Genomic DNA, 21,164 nt, shown 5'->3' on the forward strand with positions numbered 1-21,164 from the left:
AAGTGTTGTGACAGTGACTGGTTCTGCTGTTAAAACTTTCAAGGTGAATACAGCAACCTTACTCAGTTCCCTTTAATAAAAGGTCAGAAAGCATGGAGATGTACCAATTCTAGTCAGATTCGTTCAGAAATAGGTGACTGTGGTGAATTCTGTTGAGGGATGGCCTGCACGCCTTCTGTCTGCTAACAGTTTGAATTCTTTTTGCTTCCACTCTCATCTTTAGCAGAGGTAGAAAAAGCTCCTTCTGGTGTCTGACACCTTTTCAGAAAATTTTTTGCAAAGGGGGAGATCTTTTTTAATATAAATACCATGCTAGCAGTACAAAAACAACACAGCAGCTTTAGAGACAAGCTTGGTTAGTGATAACTGACTTGACTACAGCCGGCAAACATATGGTTATGTGTATTCTTAGATAATTTGACCCATAATCACTAGAAAGATTAGTCAGTTGAATTATCTCATATGTCAAGGCTCATGTGACCACATATTAATCTAGGAGACAGCTAAAAGGCACAACCCTCTACTCACATAAAGTGTAACCGATGAGCTAAAACCGTAGTTTTGAATATCTTCAGTATCTGTGAAGACTGGCTTGGGATCAGAGCTACCTGTTTGGCAGTTCACTGCAGTTGAATGAGTAAAATATTAAATTCTATATAATGCCTTTGTGTAGTAGCTGACAACACTTGTCTACATGTAGTTACTTCTATATAATTTCCATGGTGAGCTCATCTGTTTATATCTCTTTGGACATGAGCAGCATGCTGGTTCACCAAGCTAACGAGAGAGCAGCGTGGGACACACTGAGGGAGTTTACAGTAAAACAATATCCAATTTTTAATCCAGTAATTATAACAAAAAGTAATCTGATCTAGAAGCCAAATTCACAAAACACGGAGATCAATTAGAACTGATTAACTTTCTGGGAAATGTTGCTGATTTCTAATAATATGGCATGATCCCAAACCAAGGACAGGGTGCAAAACCAGCAATGATCAAGTATTTGCTGAGTGCTGAATTTGGAAATTACCTGTCTTTCCCATTAGCTGGAGTACTGGGGTCAAATCCTCAGCTGCAATAAGCTGATGTCACCCTTTTGAACAAATTTACCCTGGCTGAAGATGGGTAATCTTCATTTGGTTAATGAGCAGCTGGAGTGGCGGTATTTCTGGATTTCTTCAATTCTGGAAACAAGTCTCTGTTGGAAAGCAGGTGACTCAGCAGTGCAGTGGTACTGGTATGTCACTAAGAGAAAAAATATTCAAAGGAAATATTGAATGAAAGATCACTTATTTGCTAAAATTCTATTATTCAGATTTTTATTGATATTCTGCTGACCTCTAACCCCTAAAATAAATATTGAGTGCAAGAACTGTGTGATGTAATTACACAGAGGTCATCAGATTTGTTATAATTCCTTGACTTATAAATATGAAAGAGGCATGAAGCAGATAACTATGGGATTCGCTTTGACTCACAAAAGGCAGTATTAAGTTGCCATATCATTCACTTAGTGCTCTTCCTTGAGTGATAGCCTAAGTTATTAATACGGTATTTTAAATCTTAAAAAGAAATGTGATGCTTTGTGCACTGCTGCATAAAGGAAGGATGGAACTAGAATGGATGACCCAGAAAGGTCCTTCCATTCTTGAAATCTTAAAAAATAAAAAGTTGCCTTGAATGGAAACGTGAAAGTATTTTTCTATGAAGATACAGGAAAAATACGATTTGAAGTTTTTAAATAATCCTTTTCTGAATGAAAAGTGTAACAAATGCAACCCACACCTGTAAAATCTGCATTTCTTCATAAAAATTTTTTTGTGAAGAAAAGTTAGTCTTGATCCTTGCACTTGACAACAACCTACTAGAAAGTTAACTATATTTAAAATCTGGTGTTAGAGTACACGTTAAGTTGGAGGAAAAACTGGCTTGGCCATCAGACATAGAAGATATGTGTCAAGTAAGAGGTATTTTTACAAAGAAATCTATCTTGTTTTAAATAAGCTAAGGATGGTCTTTCCCTCTGTTTTCCCTTTTCGTATTTGAAAAGTGCTGAAATAGAAGAAAAGGAAGGTTATAACACTTTCGGAAATAATTCAAATGAATAAAAGGAGAGTAAGACAAATAATCACAGTGAAACGTTCCAGGAGGTTTTATTCAGTTAGCACAAAGGGCAGTAAGAGCAGATGCTGTTCCAGTCCATACAATTCTTTAGCTAGTATTGATGTACAATGAAAAGAACAAAAGATAATTAATGCTTTACAAAGAGGACACTCTTAGTAGTAAGCTGATGTTTCAGCATCCATCTTCACATTGATCAATATTAGAAACTATAACTTCACCTGTTGTTTTATGAGGCCTTTAAAAAAGGACATAGAATTATCAAGATCATAAAAAAATGTATTTCATTCTTTTGTGGCTATAGACTCATTATTCTGCCTGGGAAAGGACACTGCAATTCCTTTATGTCATTACCCATTCTGAAGAGGAAGGCATTCGTGTTATTTTTCATCTTGCGATCTGTGTAAAGTGGAAAGGTCCTTCTCTAACCCAATTGGTCCATAAAACAAATGTCTTCCTGCCCTCCTGGCTGGATGTGTGCTCCAAGCCTTCCTGCACATGCAGCCCATACAGTGTGGTACCACAAAGAGCGGCCAGACTGCGACTAACCAACCAAGTACATGCTCTGCATGGTCTTGAGATAGCAGCATCTAGACCAGCTCTAGCCTAAAGCAGCTGGGATGTAGTCAAGCACAGCAGGGCTCTTGCTAATGATCTCTGCCTGTCTCATATGTGTTGTACAGAGCACAGTCCCCCCTAGCTGCATCTATGTGGTTCAAACACCACCTTTGGAGGTAGGAGAGGTGGTGTGTGGTGGTTCACATAGCACCACATGGATACACTGACTGGTTCCTCTGCTGCAGCAGGCTGTTCTCTTTTAGGGATGCAGGCCCTGCAGTAACATGGCTTATGCTGTATTTAGAAAGCCAGATCGTTCTCCATCACATTGGAAAAGACCATCCCTTTCCTTAATCTGTAGGTCTGAAAAGCTGCACACCTGCCCTGTGCTAGGACACATGACAGATTCTGGTCTGCAGTCTTGTGTGTTGTACAGTCATAGCCAGCTAACAGCATTTGCATCCATACCTGAGGGATTCTCAGCTCCAGACCTCACGGGTGCAAGATTACAAGGTGTGAGAAAGCAATTTCAGATTGTTTTAGAGGTTTTGAAAACAGACACCCCCGCCCATCTCCCGTATTCAAAACCACAGCAGTTGTACACATCAGAAGAAAAGACACATGTAGACTGTGGGAGATATGCTGTTCTACTGAATGTTGCATGAAATGGCTTAAGTACAATGAAGACAGATAAAATGTTTTCTCAGCTTCTTCTATTGTCCCCTGTAGCTAGGACGAAAAGAGACCCAGCTGGCATTAGGAACCCCAAGGGCAATGTCCCTTTCCTGACTCAGTACTGTTCAACATGGTTTGGGTGCAACACAGACCTTGATGATGTTGGGGAAGTGGGAAAGGAAGGGCACATGCTTGGCTTCAAGGACCCCAGCCTTTGATGTGGGTGGAGTTGGTATTGCTTAACAGCTGCATCAGAGATACAAGTCATGATTTAATTTGAGATTCACCTATAGCAGTTTCTGCAAATAAGGACTTTTCCAATGCCCACTAAACCCCTCTGTAACTGTGGAAAAGAAAATATTCTAAACCCAAAGAAAAAACTAGGAAAAATCTGAACTTTGCATACCATTTAGCACAGGTATAATTTTACAGCTTTAAGTCATTGACATCTGTATTGAGCTCTCTGCCTGTTCATATTATTACTAGAAATAAGTTGGCTTACTCCTAAGCACTAATAGCATGTATACGGTATAATTGTGTGGGGTGGCAAATTATACAAGAGCAAAACTTTTCTTTCTATATTAATTTGTTGCTTTGAAGTCAGCAATTTTATTTTCCTACATCAGTATTTCACCCAACTCAGTCTTATCAGCTAAACAATGTATGCTAACATGCTGATCACTACTAGCAGAATTTCTTATTTTTTATCTTTTTTTTGCATGGTTATTGTCACAGTTCACTAATATCACTAATAAGATAGATAGGTAGATATCACCAATCACATTTGGAAGAAGTGGGGCTACAGGCTAAAGATGGTGCCAAGATCGAAGCAGGGCACAGTAAGTCAATTAATGCTTAAGTGTACAAGTTCTAACTAATGCAATGAAACAGGAATTGGATTGCCCAGTGAACAGCATAGAAATCTTTAGGTGGGAAGAGACAGACAAGCTTCTGCGGAGCAGAACTGCTGGGTTCTTGTGTAACTACAAATGAGGCTATGTCAGGCCACTGACACATTCTGGTTCAACTTGGGGAATTTGGAGATAGAATGAACCAGGTCAGGAGTGCTCAGCCAGGGAAAATGGTACTATGGCTGTTTCTCTGCCTCAATCTAAAGAAATTCTGCTGCTCCTCAAGATTTTGCTATATGTCACCACCACTTCATAGCAGTATTAGCCTGTGCAGGTGCCTCAAGTCTCCAAGGAAGGTGGTTTTCTGCATTCTGTTGTCTGAATGCAGCAATGAGATCTCTTGCCAAAACAGATCCCCATAGTTAACACACAGTTCAATTTACTTCTCAGACTCTGTGCTTAAATGAAAAATACAGAATATTGAATCAGTGTCAACAGCAAAGGATAGTCTTGTTAAGACCAGATCCTTACCTCTTGCTGCCTTGATCTCAAGCTCAGCATGCTACTTCCTGAAATGTTCCATTCCCTTTCTTCGTAAATGCAAGGTACTTAGTCTTTTGCTCTAGTAAATTGTAACTCTGTTCTCAGATACTTTCTACAAAGTGTATTAAGAAATCAATATACATAATAAAATAGAGCCTAAAAGGCCTCCAGACCACCATCTAACACTGTGACACCTGAATTGCTTCAGTGCACATGAATAACAGCATGCAGAAACAAATTTATTTCAGGCACAAAGTACAGAACCTGCCACCTTTGCTACTGCTACTTGGCACCTCAGGAAAACCCTTTCATGTCTACAAGTGACATGCACTAGCATGTTCGAATCTAACTTTAAAGGTAACCCTTCAAGTTTTCCTTCTGGTTTGATCTTGGGAACATTTATTGCCTCAAGCAGGGCCAGCAGCTTTCCCTCTTGACCCTTGCACTAGACAAGCAGAGGTGGACAAATTTTAATAACATATCAACATGTGAGAACAAATTTGCTGATTTGCTTCATTATTGCCTAAGGAACTTGCAGACAAATTGAATCTTTTCTTCATTAGAGGTGGGGAGAAGGGATCCCAGAGTGAAGAAGACAGACAGATTAATCTGCATGCATTTTGTTATCTTTTCCAGGTACCTCCATCATCTACTCTTCTTGATGTGAAACACAAATTTCACAAAGCATGTAAGTACTGCAGCAGCAGACTGGAGGCATGGCTAGAAGCTTTTCAGCTTGGAGAAATTGTCAAATTTATTTTTCATTAAATCTTGCAAGAAAGATGAGACTGCCCTGACAGCTCTAGGGTTATATAAGAGCACTGTTTGGGCTAAGGTTCTACTGTAGCTATCACAGATGTGAGAGGCTGGAAGGAGAGGACTGCATGATTTATCTGCCAGCCCATTAGGGGCAATACATTTCTATCTTCTTTTAACATTACACAGTGTCAATTCAAGACCACAACTGCATTTGCCCTCACAGTGTTGTATTTGATAAGCTTTGATAACATGAGGCTGCTTCAAGCTGGCCACAGACAAGCCCTGTAAGCTAAAAACCTACTGTAGTGGGGAACTCATGCACAGAGTGATTAAATGACTTCTCTGGGATTGTGCAGGCAATCTGACAGGCTTCTCAACTGACTTAGCCATGTGGTCATGGTCAGGGCAAACTCCTTTTCTTCTAGTATCACTTTTCTTGGTTTTCACATCCATGAGGTGGGGAAAAAAAAGTAGAGGAGAGGTAATTTTTGCATATACAAGACTGCAGACTTGGACCTTGTACATAAGAAGAGATGAGAGCAATCATACTCAAAAATCCCTCTTTTCTTCCTAACAGAGAACAGAGCAGTTTTTCTGGAGGCTTCCCTTTTGCCTCTTCCTAGTAATATGCTTCCAGCTCTTACTGGAGGGAGGTTGTTAGAAAGATGGGAGAAAGAACAGTGAAACTAGCTGACCACCAAATTTTGGTGGCATTTGCCTTTATCCACTGAACTGTTGGTCAGGATTTTGAGGAGTGGGGCCAAATGTACCTGAAAACTGCAAGACATATATGTGCATGCAGTTGAGATCTGAAATGCTAAAATACTGCTGTATTTGCATGTGTAGAGATCCTAAGTGTGGCATTCTTGCTCCTAGACCGCAAAATGGTTCTCCCACTTCTGCTTGTAGGAAGTAAGGTATTACTTGTAATGAAGACTTTAAAACTTGAGTGTCACCCACATTTGAGATGTACAGGTCTATGCAAGGCCTATTACCTTGAATTGGACTTCTTGGAATTACAGGGGTATTTAGCTGAGCAGAAAAGGTGCAACAAAAATTGAGGGTTAGAAGTGAAGGCCAGAGAAACTCAAGTTAGGAATGAGGTAATGAGGTATAGTTTCCAAGAGACAGGACAGTTTATTGTGGGAGTAATTGTCTTAGATGATAGACTTTCATTATTTTTACAAAAAGGGTGTATTCAACTACAGGTTAGATTCCTTTTATTTAAAAAAAGAAAAAAAAGAAAAAAAGGCGCTTAGTCAGACACTAAATACTCTTGTTCAGAGTAGGGAAGTAGAAAAACTATTATGCTTCTCCTCTGTCCTTAGAATTTAATAAACGCTAGAGCTGAAGGCTTTTGTGATTGCACAAATGTTCAATTGATGAAGTAAAAGGCTGTTGACCTGACTGATCTAAAACTAGTTGTTTTCACTCCCTGTAAGAGCTTGTAAAATGCAAAACGGTAAAAGTTAAAAATCCCCACAGCTAAATATGAAAAGACTGAGTGCATAAGTGTTAATATTTCAGTAAGAGTATGTCCTTCCATCAGTTTATGAAATGCAGTGCATTTCTGACTAGACTCTCTTAAATCAATTGAAACTGGATTTATATTGATGCAGCTTAAATCAGCTGAAGATCACTGGCACAGAGGTTTATCCCAATTTAACTGTAATGAGGTTTTTAACAGATTTCGGCTAAAATGGTGCAAGTCTGTTGTATAAGCCATTTTAATGGCTCCTGTATTCATATTTAGAGATATCTTACTCCCAGTGCTGTAAGTGAAGCTGAGTATAAAAGAAGCAATACAACAAAGCACAGTACAAATTGTGAACAGAAACTCTGACAGCACAAGGTTTTACAGCACATGGAAGGGCTGGCATGTGCCTCCAATACTTTTTCAGTTCTTTATTTTTTTATGTCAATTCCTCACATTCCCAGAGTACACCATATCAGTGTCCTGTGTCCTTTCTTCCCATTCCAGCTCATTGCTTTGATCTCTATTTTCCATTTCAGTCCGGATGTTGTTGTCTCACGAGGTTCCCCCATCCTCCTCCTCCTTTCCCACTTGCAAAGAACAAGCCTTCACTTTTTTCTATTCATACAGTTTGGAGGATGACAGCTAATAGAATACAGTTCTTTTAGGCAAGAGCTGGTAAGGGGCTGAAGTTGATCTGTGGATGCCTTTGGTTAACGTGTTTTTTTGTACTAGCTCATGCATTCACTCCTGTCATTTCATGTGTGCCAGACTCACACGTTCCTCTATAATCTCTTGCTAAAACATACTCCTACGCACACCCCTTTACAGTCTCCCTGTCTTCATACATTGTCCTTTGATCACCCATGCAATTAAGCTTTCTGCTCAGCTGGTAACTTGTCAGCTCTTCAGTGAGAGGAACCCCTGTGCAGCCATTTCGCAAGCATCATCTCTGTCACTGATAAGTTTTCACTGCCTGATACAAGAAATGAGAAAAAAATCTGAATTATGAATTACTGCACAGGAGGACGTTAATCCTTAAAATAAAAAACAAAAATAAAAATAAAATAAAATAAAAAAAGAGGATTCAAGTGGCACATAATATGTTACTGCCAAGTAGCGTTTAGGTCAGTCAAACATTAGTTTGGATCTGTGTTTATATGAAAAGCAGAATATGAACTCAGAAGTCCAGGAACAAATAGAGAAATACTCCTCAGCTTTTACTTTAACCAAAACTGTCTCTACTGAAACAAGCCCGGCAAAATCTAACCCTGTGTTTTCTGTGGCACTGAGTTCTGGGGGGCAATCCCAGTTTTATCACTGGAGATTTGGGGAATCCATAAGCTCTGTGGAAAATAACCATCTAAGACAAACTGCCATTTCCACGGGAAATTAAAGGCTTTCTTTTTTTAAATGATTTTGAATCAGCCCCTGGTCTCTGTAGCCACTGCCCCTTGCAAGGACCAGCAGCACCAACCAGGGGCAGCACAGAATAGCAGTTTCCCTGTTGCAGCTTTCCAGCCATTGGCTCTACAGGGACTTTTTGTAACAGATGTTAAATCCAGGCTGTCATGCTTAATAGCAATCATCACACCTGCCTACCATGAATCTACCTAATCCTTTTTAAACCTACTTAGAGTTTTGACCTCAGCAAAATCCTCTGCGAAGGAGTTCCACAATATAAGTATGTTCTGGACAAATGTCTATGCTTCTACTGCTTGATATTTTCTGCCGGAAATTGAGTGGCAACTGAGTGCCTGGGTTTTACTGGCCATTACACTCTGCTATCTAAGGTATGGTCAAAGAAGCCTCTATCAAATTGGTGCAGTACACTAGGTGACTTTACTACTATTTTCCTCATTCTTTTGGCTAGCTGGCAGAGGTGAAACCAAGCCAAAAACTAAGTGTATAGGAAGCAAGGCTCTTGTCCCATTTTTTCAGTTGCTTATAATGAGTTTAGTACCTGGCATTTTCTTTACCTTGTAGGATAAACTTTGTAAGCTCTTGTCCTTGGCAATAACTCTTCACCTTTAATTTATTTTTATCTTTGCAAAATGCACTGGACTACTGGGGAGGAAATCTTACTGATAGAAATGAAAAACTGTAATAATAATGCAAATTCAAGTACCACATAACTAAAATAAAATACCTTTAGAACAGGTAATATGGTGAAACCAGCTATCATTAAATATTTTCAAGGTTACTGCACAAAAGTTGCTGAAAAAGCTCTTGAATGAAGAGGAAGAACAGAAAAGAGAGGGGGAAATAAGATCTCAGCTAAACCATAAACTCAGGGATGCAACCTGTACAAGGAGGTAGCACAACTGGCACTACCCTTTGAAGTCAGAAAAGTGAGCTTAGGGAGGCCAGAAATTGCCACCTAGATGGAAGGATCAGGCAGGGGAGGAAGAGCAGATGGAAGGAAGCCTGGCGATGGGTGGAAGGAAAAAGAGAAGTTGAAGAGAGAACTGAAAACACATGCAGAGTATCCCGGTCTGCAGAGAGGAATGAGGTGCTCAAGGAATACTACAAGCTGCCAGCTGTCCCAATAAAATACTAACTCCTAATCCTTCAGCTCCAAAATTGCAGGTCCCTCCAACTAATCTAACAGATGTTACTTAGGACACTTAAAATAAGCAATGTCAATGAAAGTAAATCAGTAAGAAAGAAATTGTCAGTAGATGGCACTGAAGAATAAACACCATCATGTCTGGACTCTATGAAACTTTAGAAGACTTCCATACCTGCTTCTTACGGGTGTTTCTATAGCAATTCGAAGAGCTATGTTCCCTGGAAAAGCACTGAGGCATCTTCTGTTGCTTTCCTCCAGAGAGAAGACAAGGAGAAAGATAGTGAAATTCCTTCTTCATGATGGGGACCATTCTCTCCTTCAGGCTCGTCCTTACCAGGCTGTAGGGCAGTGTGTTAGGATGCATTCAACTGCCAGGTTTTACCTACTGCATGTTTCCCAGAAGCCATAGGAGAACAGGTAGCCCCTTATGTGTCATTACCCTGCAGACCTCAGGGTCGGAGCATGCCCTGTCTGACTCCATGCACAAAAGCAAGACCAGAGGCTCCTGTGCAGGCCCTTCCAACACACCATTTCACTGAGTCTATGACACACTCCCACTGACTTCTGAGTGCCTTGAACCAGATCTTCATCACCTGATGTAAAGAGGTACCTTACCATCCCAGATGACAAACATAAGCAGAAGTACCATATCACCCAATTATTTTTCAGCTACATGGAAGGCCTGTGCATATTCTCCCTCCTTCCATTTTCATAATGACCTGTTACTGCTGTCAGCTTGCTTCTCTCCCCAGTTGCCTATCAGTAGTGCTCAGCTCAGGCAGCACTGAGCAGCTAGGAGGAGAGCAGCATTTCAAAATCAAGAGATTCCTGTTTGCCCGAAACTCTGAAGCAGATCTTCAAAATACAGAAGAGCAGAAGCCATGCTGGCCAAGTGAAGAGCAAGAAGCATCTCTCACTGCTAAGAAATTACTAGGCAAACCTTGTGAGAGGAGCTTAAGGCACATGAGGTACTGAAGCTAATCCTTTAGTGGAGGAGGTCCTCTTTCTTTTCTCCTTTCCAAAAAGGCTGCTAAGGGTTTTCATGCCCTGAATCTGCAACTTTCCTGTTTTTAATGACATCTGAGAGCTAGCAGCATGATTCCAAGAGCAAGGATTTAAGGAAAACTCCATATTTTGCCAGGCCTATGCTAAAACACAAGAGCTGCATGCAGAGCTGTTGCCAGAAAGGATGACTGTTCATGCTGCATCACATAATTCCCTTCTAGAGGCTGGCTGCGATGTTAAACTACAAGGCTCAGAGAGGTGAGAAAGGATGCTGTGGGGATTAGTCATTAAGAGCAGTACCAGGCAGAATGGTGACTGCTAAGCCAGTGCTCTGTAAAATCAGTACTGTCTGATAACACAGCCTTGCTGAGAACATGCCATTCCTCTGATTTCTCCACACTGTCTATTACAGCTGGATTCTCAAGTTGAAGAAAGTTAATGAAATCTGTCAATTTTGATGCCTGGAGAGACTCATGTGCCCAATGAATACACCTGCTGTGGACTCAGAGAAGCTGAATTATGTTATTTATGGCTTTCCCAAGCTGACTTCACAGTCTTGCCCTGTCAATCAGCTAGGAGCCCTTCAGGTGTCTCAGAAACTGAAGAGACCCAAATAAGTTATATCTAGGGCATAAAGCCTCACAGAAGGATCTTTCTTCTGCCTTATATTAGGAGATCAGGCTTTGAAAAAGCCAAAAGTTTTGAAAGAGGGCTACAATCTGATCCTGCCAGGAGTCACCTTGAGCTGGATGAATTCCGCAGGCAGAAAGGCAGCTACAAAGTCCATGTCTTTTAACAAATCTCAAACTCCTTCCTCTCCATTTTTATCCTAAGTAGTGCATGCTAGCCCAGAGTAACAACTCGAATACATATATGGATGAATATTCAAAGGGACAGGCAATACACAGCTGTGCAGGCTGTCTGACTGCAGAGCTCATAGGCCCAGCATTACATCCCCAGCACAGATTTGCAGAGTGCACTGGGTTGGAAGTCACATCTAACTTTTGTTTTCAATAAATTTTCCCCTCTCTGCATTCATAACAACTCAATTGGAAATTAACAATGAAGGCAAATCACTAGGGAGGGATGGGCAGTTATTGCAAATGGGCACTAAGAAGTACAGTGATTTCATCTGGGTAAATGGCTTTTTCATCTGTCTTGACTTTGTAAATGAAAATGACTAGATTAGGAGAAAACATGACGACATTTATTTCATCTTATAATTTATTTTTCTTTTGTCTTAGTCACACAGCAGATAGCAGTAGAAGACTAGTTTACAATCCATTTCAGTGCCCCTCAAATGATACAATTCTAAACTCTTCTTACTTCTCCATACCTGTCAACACAACTCAGTTTATTAGAAGCTCCTTAAATTTCTTGTTCCTGTCACAGTGAGGCCTGCGTATACTTAAATTGCTACTTTTTGATTTGCAAGGCTAAGCACAAAGTAAGCAACAGCTCCTGCCACAAACCTCAAATTAGTTGCTACTATCTTCTTCCCCAGCTCACAATCAGAGATCTAATCCATGAGTAAATTGCTTCCTGCCTTTGCAGTGCTTGCGTGTCAGAACAGACACCTAAATTCTTGCCCTGGCATGCTGCTTTAGCCATGAGGCCAGCTTGTGCAGTAGGCTTCATTTCTGATCTGTACAAGAAGAAGTATCAGGAGGATGACCTCTTCTCAGCTTATTTGTGGCATATCTGTGCAAATCTCGCTATAGAAAATAGAAAAGTCTGCTGGTACAGATTTGTGTACCTTGAATTTATGGCTTAGCTGTCAAAATAATTGAAGCACACCTGTGAAAGCTAAGAATACTTTCACTTCTTTTGTAACAGTCAATCAGGAAATGAGAATGGCTTCATTGACCTAACACAGTTAAAAGAAAGAAGCCAAACTGAGTTAGCATCATGATTTTCATCTTCAAACTGACTAAAAATTTATCTTATACTTAAAACTCCAAAATGTCTCCTCCCTCACCTCCTTCTGCATTGGAATTACAGAAAACCAACTCTAGCCAGTTTTCAAAAGGGACAGACAATGCATGGGATGCTCCAGCTGAAATCACAGTGGTGTAGCCATTGAGTAGCCCTCCAGAAGCTGCCATGCACTTCACAGACACTATTTTGCATCCTGAGCTGTGGTCATAACCCTCCCATTCAAGCCCTGACTCGTATCTTGTTGACACTGCCAAAGCCCAGAACTTGCATTTAGACATTTCTAGCTGGGTGCTGATGTCTGACTTCTTGCTCCCAGCATAACTGGATTTAATAATGAAAGCAAGCACCAGACTAGGCACCTGCATTCACTTTTGCTGAGCACTTGAATCTCATTATAGGTCATGGAGAAAGAGATGTTATATCAGTTTGAAAAGCATCTGATCATATATCCCTGGAGTTTTGCTTTCTGAAATGTACATGTGGTTACAAAGAACATTTTTCTTATGTAGTGAATTATGAAAGTTGAGGTTTGTCTTACCCAGATTGTTTAGCAGCAGTGCACTTAGTAACACAGGACCTTAAGCAAGACTTTTAGGGTCCAATTTTTAAAGCATTTGATCTTCTAAAGATAACAATAAAAGCCCGAAGGCCAACTGGGATTTTTGAAATCTCCTGATTTACATGGAAATGAATGTGATTTTTAAGACTTAGGTCTTTGAGACTTGATTGAAACCCAGTGGCAGTCATGATATTGACTGGGGTGAGTTGTGTGCTAGACACTTTCTCCTTTTTGAACTTCATTTTCTCATCTATAAAGTAAGAATAATTAGTCTGCCTTTCATCCACCTTGGGATCTTTTGTCTGCTTTGGCTGTGATCCCATAAGAAACATCTGGGACAAAGAATGACTTAAATATATGCCAAATGACCTATTGAACCAGAGGGAGTAGGGTGTCTAAAACACAAAAGTCAGTCTATCCATTAAATGTTCACAGAAATAAGATGCCCTTCAGAAAAAACATCAATTTTTAAATCAGCAATGGAAAAAATGAAGATCAGCTCAAAAACTTTAATGGAAATGAACATTATTTCTCTTATTTTGGCAGCTGCTGCATCTGATGTTATTGCATTTCATTAGCAGGATTACAGATATCATTTCAGATGTGCAACATAATAAAAGAAAAGGCAGCAAATCTATTGAAATGTAGCTTGAAGCAGAACTGGTCCTCTCTGCTTTCTGGGATATTGTTCCCAGCTGAGATTTACAGGGCTCTAACAGTGCATCACAAATGACATCCTATGTAAACAATCGCAGAACAAATGTGAGATGCTATATAATTACCTCATTAAGACAAGTAAATTTTATAGCTAGATCCTTTGCTTTTCTTGCTTTTTCTGTAGATTTAATTGACAGATCTAAATAAGAAACAACAAAATTTGTTTACCAGAATTGCCTATTATTATTTACAATGAGTCTTGTATTAGTGCCTATTGCTCAACCAAGAAAAGGCCCTAGAGGTAATCCAGGCCCTAGAGAATATCTAGTCTCATGTAAAATTAAGAATTAAAGCATACTGAACTGTTAATAGAAGTTGCCAATGTAGCTTTGTTTTTTAACCAGCTTCTACATCAATTTAAGCTTGCGTATTACATTTTTTTTTTGTCAGAAGAATAGATAGACTTCCAGCAGTAACTTGGTGTTCACCACCAGACTCATGTGGGTTTAATGTTCATTCAAGAAACTCAAGATACTAAAAGCCCCGGTAGGTCTTCATGATTGTGAAAAGAATCTCATATCCATTAATAAGATTGATGCCTCTTGATTACAGCAGGGTCAAGATCATTTCAGGCCTTTAAATGTTCTCTGCATCTGTGTCAGGATTTTCATAGGAGTCCCTGTGCTTTTGGACACGGAAGTTGGGCAGATGGCTTTATAGAAGGATCCAGTGGTTTCCCCTATGAGGAACTGCATGAATTGGGTCTGCATGAAATGTCCCAGGAACTTCTTGTGAAAGAGAGCAAACAAGCTCTAGATAACAGAAAGGAAGAGAATCTCCCATGCCAGAATGAGAGGAGCTTACCTCCTTCTTGTGAAGCTCTGGAAGAGAAAAAAATGACAAGGCCCATGGTGTCACCTCTGCTAGGTGGACTAGAGAAGAGGCAGCAGCTTTAGCTGCTAAGTTCAGACTTTCCACCAGGTCTTCTTTGCCCCATGGCTTCACTGGCTGTGTTTCTGCAGCCCCCAGCTTCCACAGGGTGAAGAGGAGGTGTTACATATAAAGTATCTGCAATTCTGGGGGTAGGGTCAGGTAAGCAGAATAAGAGCAAGGAAGGCTGTCGAGACCTGAATGTGAAGGATGTCACCCTGTGATGGTGACTTGTTTTGCATTTGTTTTCATGTACACTCTCTCTCATATTTGTAGCCTGTTTATTTATTTTTCTGTTTTGGCATGGGGGTAAAATAAACTGTAGGAACAATCAAAATTAGAAATCTTTCAAACAAAACTTGGTATTTGCCATTGTTTCAAGTTAATGAAAGCAATGCATCAAAGACAAGAAGCTGAACAAATGATTCACAATAAAAATAATGTAGTAGAGGGGAGTTCCACCTCTTTCTAAATTGTCTCCAAATTGCAGTGATATTGAATATATTTGCTGGAAATGATTCACCGTAGAAATAATTGATGTGTGAGTTATACTGGATCTGCAGCTCATTCACAAGCTGTGCTCATGTAAAATGTGGGCTCATCTTGCCCACTGCCTGGCTCTCATTGCTGCTAATGGATGTTAGGTGCTTTTGTGCATCTACCTCTGTATTCCAGTTTAGCATTTAGTTATCTCCAGTCCCCCAAGCATGCTCCACCAACTGACATTAGATTGAAACTACTTCCTATGCTCACCAATTAGTCTCAAAGTTTTCAATAATGGATCTGAACACCTCATCTCCTGTCTGAGAAAACATGGGTACAGCGATGTCTGGATCCTGCCAAAGACTCTGGAAAGAGAAGCTACCCAATGTTGCACCTTCCACCTTCCCTTTCGTTATTTTAATCATAGAATCGTAGAATTGTAGAATAGGTAGGGTTGGAAAGGACCTTAAGATCATCTAGTTCCAACCCCCCTGCCATGAGCAGGGACACCTCACACTAAATATAAATAAATAAATAAATATAAATAAATGTCTTGTTTTGATATTTGAAAACAAGCAAACATACACATCTAGGTGGGGTCTCTGAAAGTGTGGAAAGCTTAGTGGTATATAGCTAAGAAAGGATAGGTACTTCTCTGGAACATGCTCATCTTTAGTAGAACAAGCTAATTTTTCCTGGACATAACCCCAGTATCCATTAGGTTGCTGCATTCCCATGTATAAATCTGTCAACAAGTTGTTTAGTTTGACCATTGTCAAGAACTCTCTTAATTTACACAGAGATGATAGCATGGCAGCTCCTTGGTTGAAGGAATATTTCTGATCTGTTCAAAAAACCACAAAAAACACTTGAGGTTTTGAAGATCTCTCATAAAACTTCAATTTCAAACCAAGTTACTGTTTAAGTCCAAACACACTGGAATCACTACTGGCTAGATGCCTTGATATGAGGCAAGTTCTGAATGTGGCAAACTATAGCCACATTTCCTGTGTGGTCTGAACAAGATTCACCGCATAAAGGTACAGGTATTGGATGGAGCCCAGGGGAAAGGTGGCTGTTTCTGTAAATACTTTGCTCCATTTTGGTTATAGATAAACTTTTTAATTATTTAGCATACACCTTGGAAAGTCTTAACTTTTCCTTCACCTCTTTTATTATTGCTTTTGCGATGGCACATATTGGATGCGGATTTAAGGCTGCAAGCTAGACACTATTCTGTTTCAATGCACATTTATATTCTGACTTGTTTTTTTGGGTAATATGGCTCATACTTTTGATTTCCTGTCAAAATGAATATAAAAGGTACAATGTTTTCCAATCAAGATTTCCAGCTCAGAAAGCTAAGTAATGCCTACCATCAGTTAACAAGACTCGATTTTCTTCTTTAGGCAAGCAAACATAACTTCATAGCCTGGCAACCAGAAGTTACCAAAACTTCAAAGAAAAGAAAGTTTATAATGTAAATTATTCCATAAATGTGCTTAGAAAGAAAATCTGGAGATAGAAAAAGTAAAAAGAGAACTGTACATGAAAAATCAGAGGCTGAAAAAGAATCAATTATCTAGTCGTGAAACACAATACTAAGGTTTTTTTCTGTGTTTGAAATATATAACCTCACATTCTCCATAAACAACTCTGAATTCTGAAACAAAAGCCATCTTTCTACAGCATCAAAAATATTTGTGAAAACTTTAAACTAATTCTGCCTACAAATAAGAAGGCCAGGTCCAAAACTTGTTACAGAATGGCACAGAAGTAGAACAAAGAGAAGGTTATGCCAGTGGTTTATTTGCTTCGTACAACATATATTGCTCTGGTTTAAATACATACTAAAGGGAAGACAGTATTTTTTTATATTCTGCCATTAGAGTGCAAGTTTTTATTCACAAACAGTCTAGATGAGTTGTGGCTATAATATTTACAGAGGAAAAGCAGTAGAAGTGTTCAAAGGCCATTGAGTGTTTGCCATATAGATTGGGATGGAACCTCATCCCTCAAGCACAAGAATGAACATATCCACCTACCGCTGTCACCTTGATCAAGTCCCTCATCGGCCACGCCTGTGTAAGTGTGAAAAAGCAGTTTTAAGCATGTTACACTTCTTTGTACATGGCTGCCTCATGGTTGATGTGCAGACAGCCCGCCTGGGTTCATCTCCTACTGGGAGAGCTTGGAATGGTGTGTCCTGTGCTCTCCATGTGGGCCAGAGCATCACTAACAGCATGCACAGGAGGTGACCTAGAATCAACCATGTTTGCTGTTTCTTAGGGAAAATTATTTGTCAGAGCTGAGAAGGAAAAAGTAGTTTCCCAAACCCTGTGACAGTGTTTCTGAGACCCTGAAGCCTTTGCTCAACCTAAGTAAGGTGGTGGGATGGGAGAATTAAACCAGCCCAAACAATCTGTCCCAGGAAAGACAAGGGAACATAAGTGAACCTCTGGCTCTCATGTTTGATCTGCTGCCAAAGCAGGGCAGAATTCTGTGCTGCCTTTTCTTTATTGCTTGTGGAGAAACAACAGTTTAGACCTGTTATTAGTGGGGATTAATTTTCAATGTGGTGAATTTACCAATGAATCTATGAGAAGTTAATTTGCACTAAGGAAGAAATCATGTCAGTTCAAATGTGTTCAGTTAAATGTTGATGGCATTGGTATGGCCATTAGATAGAAAATCCACATTGCTCCTGGGGCTAGTGAGAGAATGCATCCTGATCAGATTAGAGGCTGAAAAGATTGCTATCCCCTGGACAGTCAAATACAAAAAGAAAATCATGCTTCATTAGCATGTTTTATTAGCTAATTGACTAAGGAACTCTTTCAATGAAACACAGCTAGAGCCTGTGGTAGGACTCTCCTCTGCCCAGTACACCTGTGACAGAGGCACAAATGAGCTTTTGAGCCATCTTTGCTGTATCAGCTCAGATTGTTGGAGCACTGGGTGCTTTCTGATGCTGGAAAGTAAATCAGCAGAGCCTCAAGCCTGAAGACAGTGCAGGGTATAACAGCGACTTTGCATGTTCTCTGCTCTGCCCATCGTGCTGCTACCTGAATGTGTCCAGCAGCTGTGCTGATTGCGGCAGTATCCAAACTAGAGCTTTCTGAAGTGAGAAGGCAATGACCTGCGTTATCGGTGTCCTGCAACACAGCCTATCTGTAACCCTGAAAAGCAGAGCACTTTTTGTTCTCTCATAAGCTGGCACAGGCTGATCGTGAACTGAAGTTTTGAAACAAACAATATTTTAAAGCAGGCCTTTATATCTTACTACTTGTGTTTTCTGAGACCACAAGGATGGTCAGATACTTGTTTTTAAATGTTCTGCTTTGTTGCCTATGAATTCCTTGGCTGGGTTAGCTACTGCCACACCAGTAAAGGTATTTGAACAGTTAAAGATTCAGGATAGACCGCAACTGATTTCATAAATCACCAAATATTAAACTTCATTTTTAAAAATCCCAAGATAGAATATGGAAAGGCAGATAAGAGAAGGAAGGATATTTTTAGTCCCTGAAACACATACTTAGTTTGGTAAATGTATGCTCCTTAACGTGCAGTTTCTCATGTTTGGGTCATCCTTTGTATGAAGGCTTCACTGACAGAGCTCATATTTAGGAAGAGAATCCTTCTCGAGTACTCACAGCCCCCTCAACAATTATCCTTGTTACCCTTTCCAAACTTGTAGATGTAGGAGAATCAAAGACAAAGATATATCCCAGAATACAGATCCTCATTCGGCATAAATTACACACCTCCCTCTTAATTGGGGTTGGCATTTCAGGGTCCAAACACAACTGTCTACAAATACAAAGCAGACTCCATGCTATTTGACTGCATGGCTCACAGGACAGAGTCCTCTCTGGGAGTCTCTGGTCAAAAGAATAGCCAAACCCATTTCACATAGTCCAGCTTCACCGACCAACCAGCCCACCATCCCCCCCCCCACACTCCCTACAGCGACAATGCCCTGCTCTTTGTGTCACAAAGGCAGCACAAAGCCCACGCTGCGGGGAGCCAGGCCGGCTGCTGTGCCCTGCAGTACCTGATGCCTTCAGCACCTTCTCACCTTCTTGCACTGATTAAGGGCAGTCCCTTATGGGAATGATGCCTCAAGCTCCAGGCTTGTTGGAATATCTGTTTTCTTGTTTTTCTGTATCCTGCTCTGTGGTTGCTATCAGTGAAATGAAAGGTGAGCCTCATTCCCTTTCCCTTCCCTTGCCCACGCACATTCATTTAAATGCAAATCCTCATAGAAAGATCAAAATTAATTATACTTTCTGCAGCAGGCTATGCAGAAAATTGAAATGCACACGGCTGGATTTTTTGTTTTGGTTTTTTTTTTTTTTTTTTTTTGGAAGTAGGAAGGATAAACAATATAGCAAAAATAATAAAATACAGATCTAAATGTTGCATTCTTGCTTGCTTTTGGTTTCTATTGCTTTTTGCTTGTCTGAATTACAACAGTTGCTTTCAGTGTCAAGCTGTTTCAGAAAGAAAATTGAAAGCTTAATCTGGTAGTGACATAAATTGACCTCTAAATGACAAATAATATTCTGTTTACCACTAATAAAAATTGATCTTCATTAGGAAAAAACTGCTGACTCTCAAGAAACTTTTCCATTATTGCCCAATCCGACTATATCTAAAGTTTGTCATACTTTCCTTTTTGTGGAAAAAAAAAGGTGGGGGGAGGGGAAGTAGTGTTCAGTTCCTCAAGTTGTTCAAGCATTTATAGAAGTTTTTTTCCAATGAAAATGCAATCAGGTAAATTTGTGACTGAAGGTGCAGCGCATTGTCTCACAGGCCTGAATTCCACATCTGGCTACAGTCACAGCAGATTAACTGCTCCCAGGAACCAACGTATGGACAGGGCTATCCTGTTTGCCAGATCCTGGGCAAGAAAATAAAAATTCTGATACTTTTAAAGATAAATGACTGGAAGCATTATATGCAATATAATAGTCTTTGCTATAGAGATTTTAGTTATGCTCTGAAAAACCTTCTAGATCAGGCTTTTGTAGTGCTTCAGTGGAGATGCCAGGGTAACAGTACCTGACTTTATGGAGGAAAAATGGATGCTTCCATATTTTAAGCATTTAAGGTCAATGGGAACAATAAAAAAAACAGCTAAAAGGGAAGCATTTAGCCAGACACTTTGTCAGGCTGAGGCTTACTTGCTTAGTAGTCTGAGGGAAGTGCATGCTGGTCTGCACCCTGGCCAGACCCTGTCCTCAGCATTGTTAGTCGTAGCCAATACCTGGAGACATATATTCAGCCAGCTCACTGCTTGCTCTACTTGTGCAAGCAGTATGCTCGTACCTAGATGCACACATGTACTACAAAACCCAGAAGAAAGAAATGGATGCTTATGATCAGATAGTTCCTTTTTCAAATTTCCACATGACATTAAGAAAGTAGTTATATTTGTCCCCATAGCAACTAGAGGTCAAGGTGCCTTCGTAAAACATGGCCAGAGATCTTCCCTGGAAACCTTACAAATTAAACAAATCGGATAAAATGCTCAGAGAAAAAAAGCTGACAAAGAAATAGGATTTGTCCCTGGGTATGGAGACATTAAAAACATCATCCATTTCTGTACCCTGATGAGATTTTACTGAACAGGACACACCAAATCTGCTCCTTTCACTGGCTTCTGATAAAAACATGGATCTAGTTCAAGACCTTGCTACAGCTCTTTAAATATGCTTAATTAATATACATTAAATATAAATTAATATATATTAAATATACTACAGCATAGGTCTTTCTACAAAGAAAAACCAAAACACAACAAAACAGCCTAGCTAAATGATCCTGGGTCCAGCAAGTACCTGCTGTCCTCGATTTAGCTGGGATAGAGTTATTTTCTTCCCTGTAGCTGGTGCAGTGCTGCGTTTTGGCTTTAGTCTGAGAACAATGCTGATAACATACCGATGTTTTAGTTGTTCCTAAGTAATGTTTACTCTGACCAAGGACTTTCCCAGTCTCATGCTCTGCCAGGGAGGAGCGGAAGCCGGCAGGAAG

At 40.0% G+C, this 21,164-nt stretch overlaps 1 protein-coding gene across 1 annotated transcript in view; it reads left to right on the forward strand.

The window, feature by feature from the left end:
- TECRL (trans-2,3-enoyl-CoA reductase-like) overlaps window positions 1-21,164 on the forward strand; it is a 63,292-nt gene that overhangs the window by 9,113 nt on the left and 33,015 nt on the right. The window contains exon 2 of the mRNA XM_010013682.1: window positions 5,385-5,436. Coding sequence (XP_010011984.1) covers window positions 5,385-5,436 — 52 coding nt within the window. The remainder of the gene's footprint in view (window positions 1-5,384; window positions 5,437-21,164) is intronic.

The sequence above is a fragment of the Nestor notabilis genome, unplaced genomic scaffold, assembly GCF_000696875.1.
Source record: "Nestor notabilis isolate BGI_N333 unplaced genomic scaffold, ASM69687v1 scaffold634, whole genome shotgun sequence".
In the NCBI taxonomy this organism is placed as follows: domain Eukaryota; kingdom Metazoa; phylum Chordata; class Aves; order Psittaciformes; family Psittacidae; genus Nestor; species Nestor notabilis.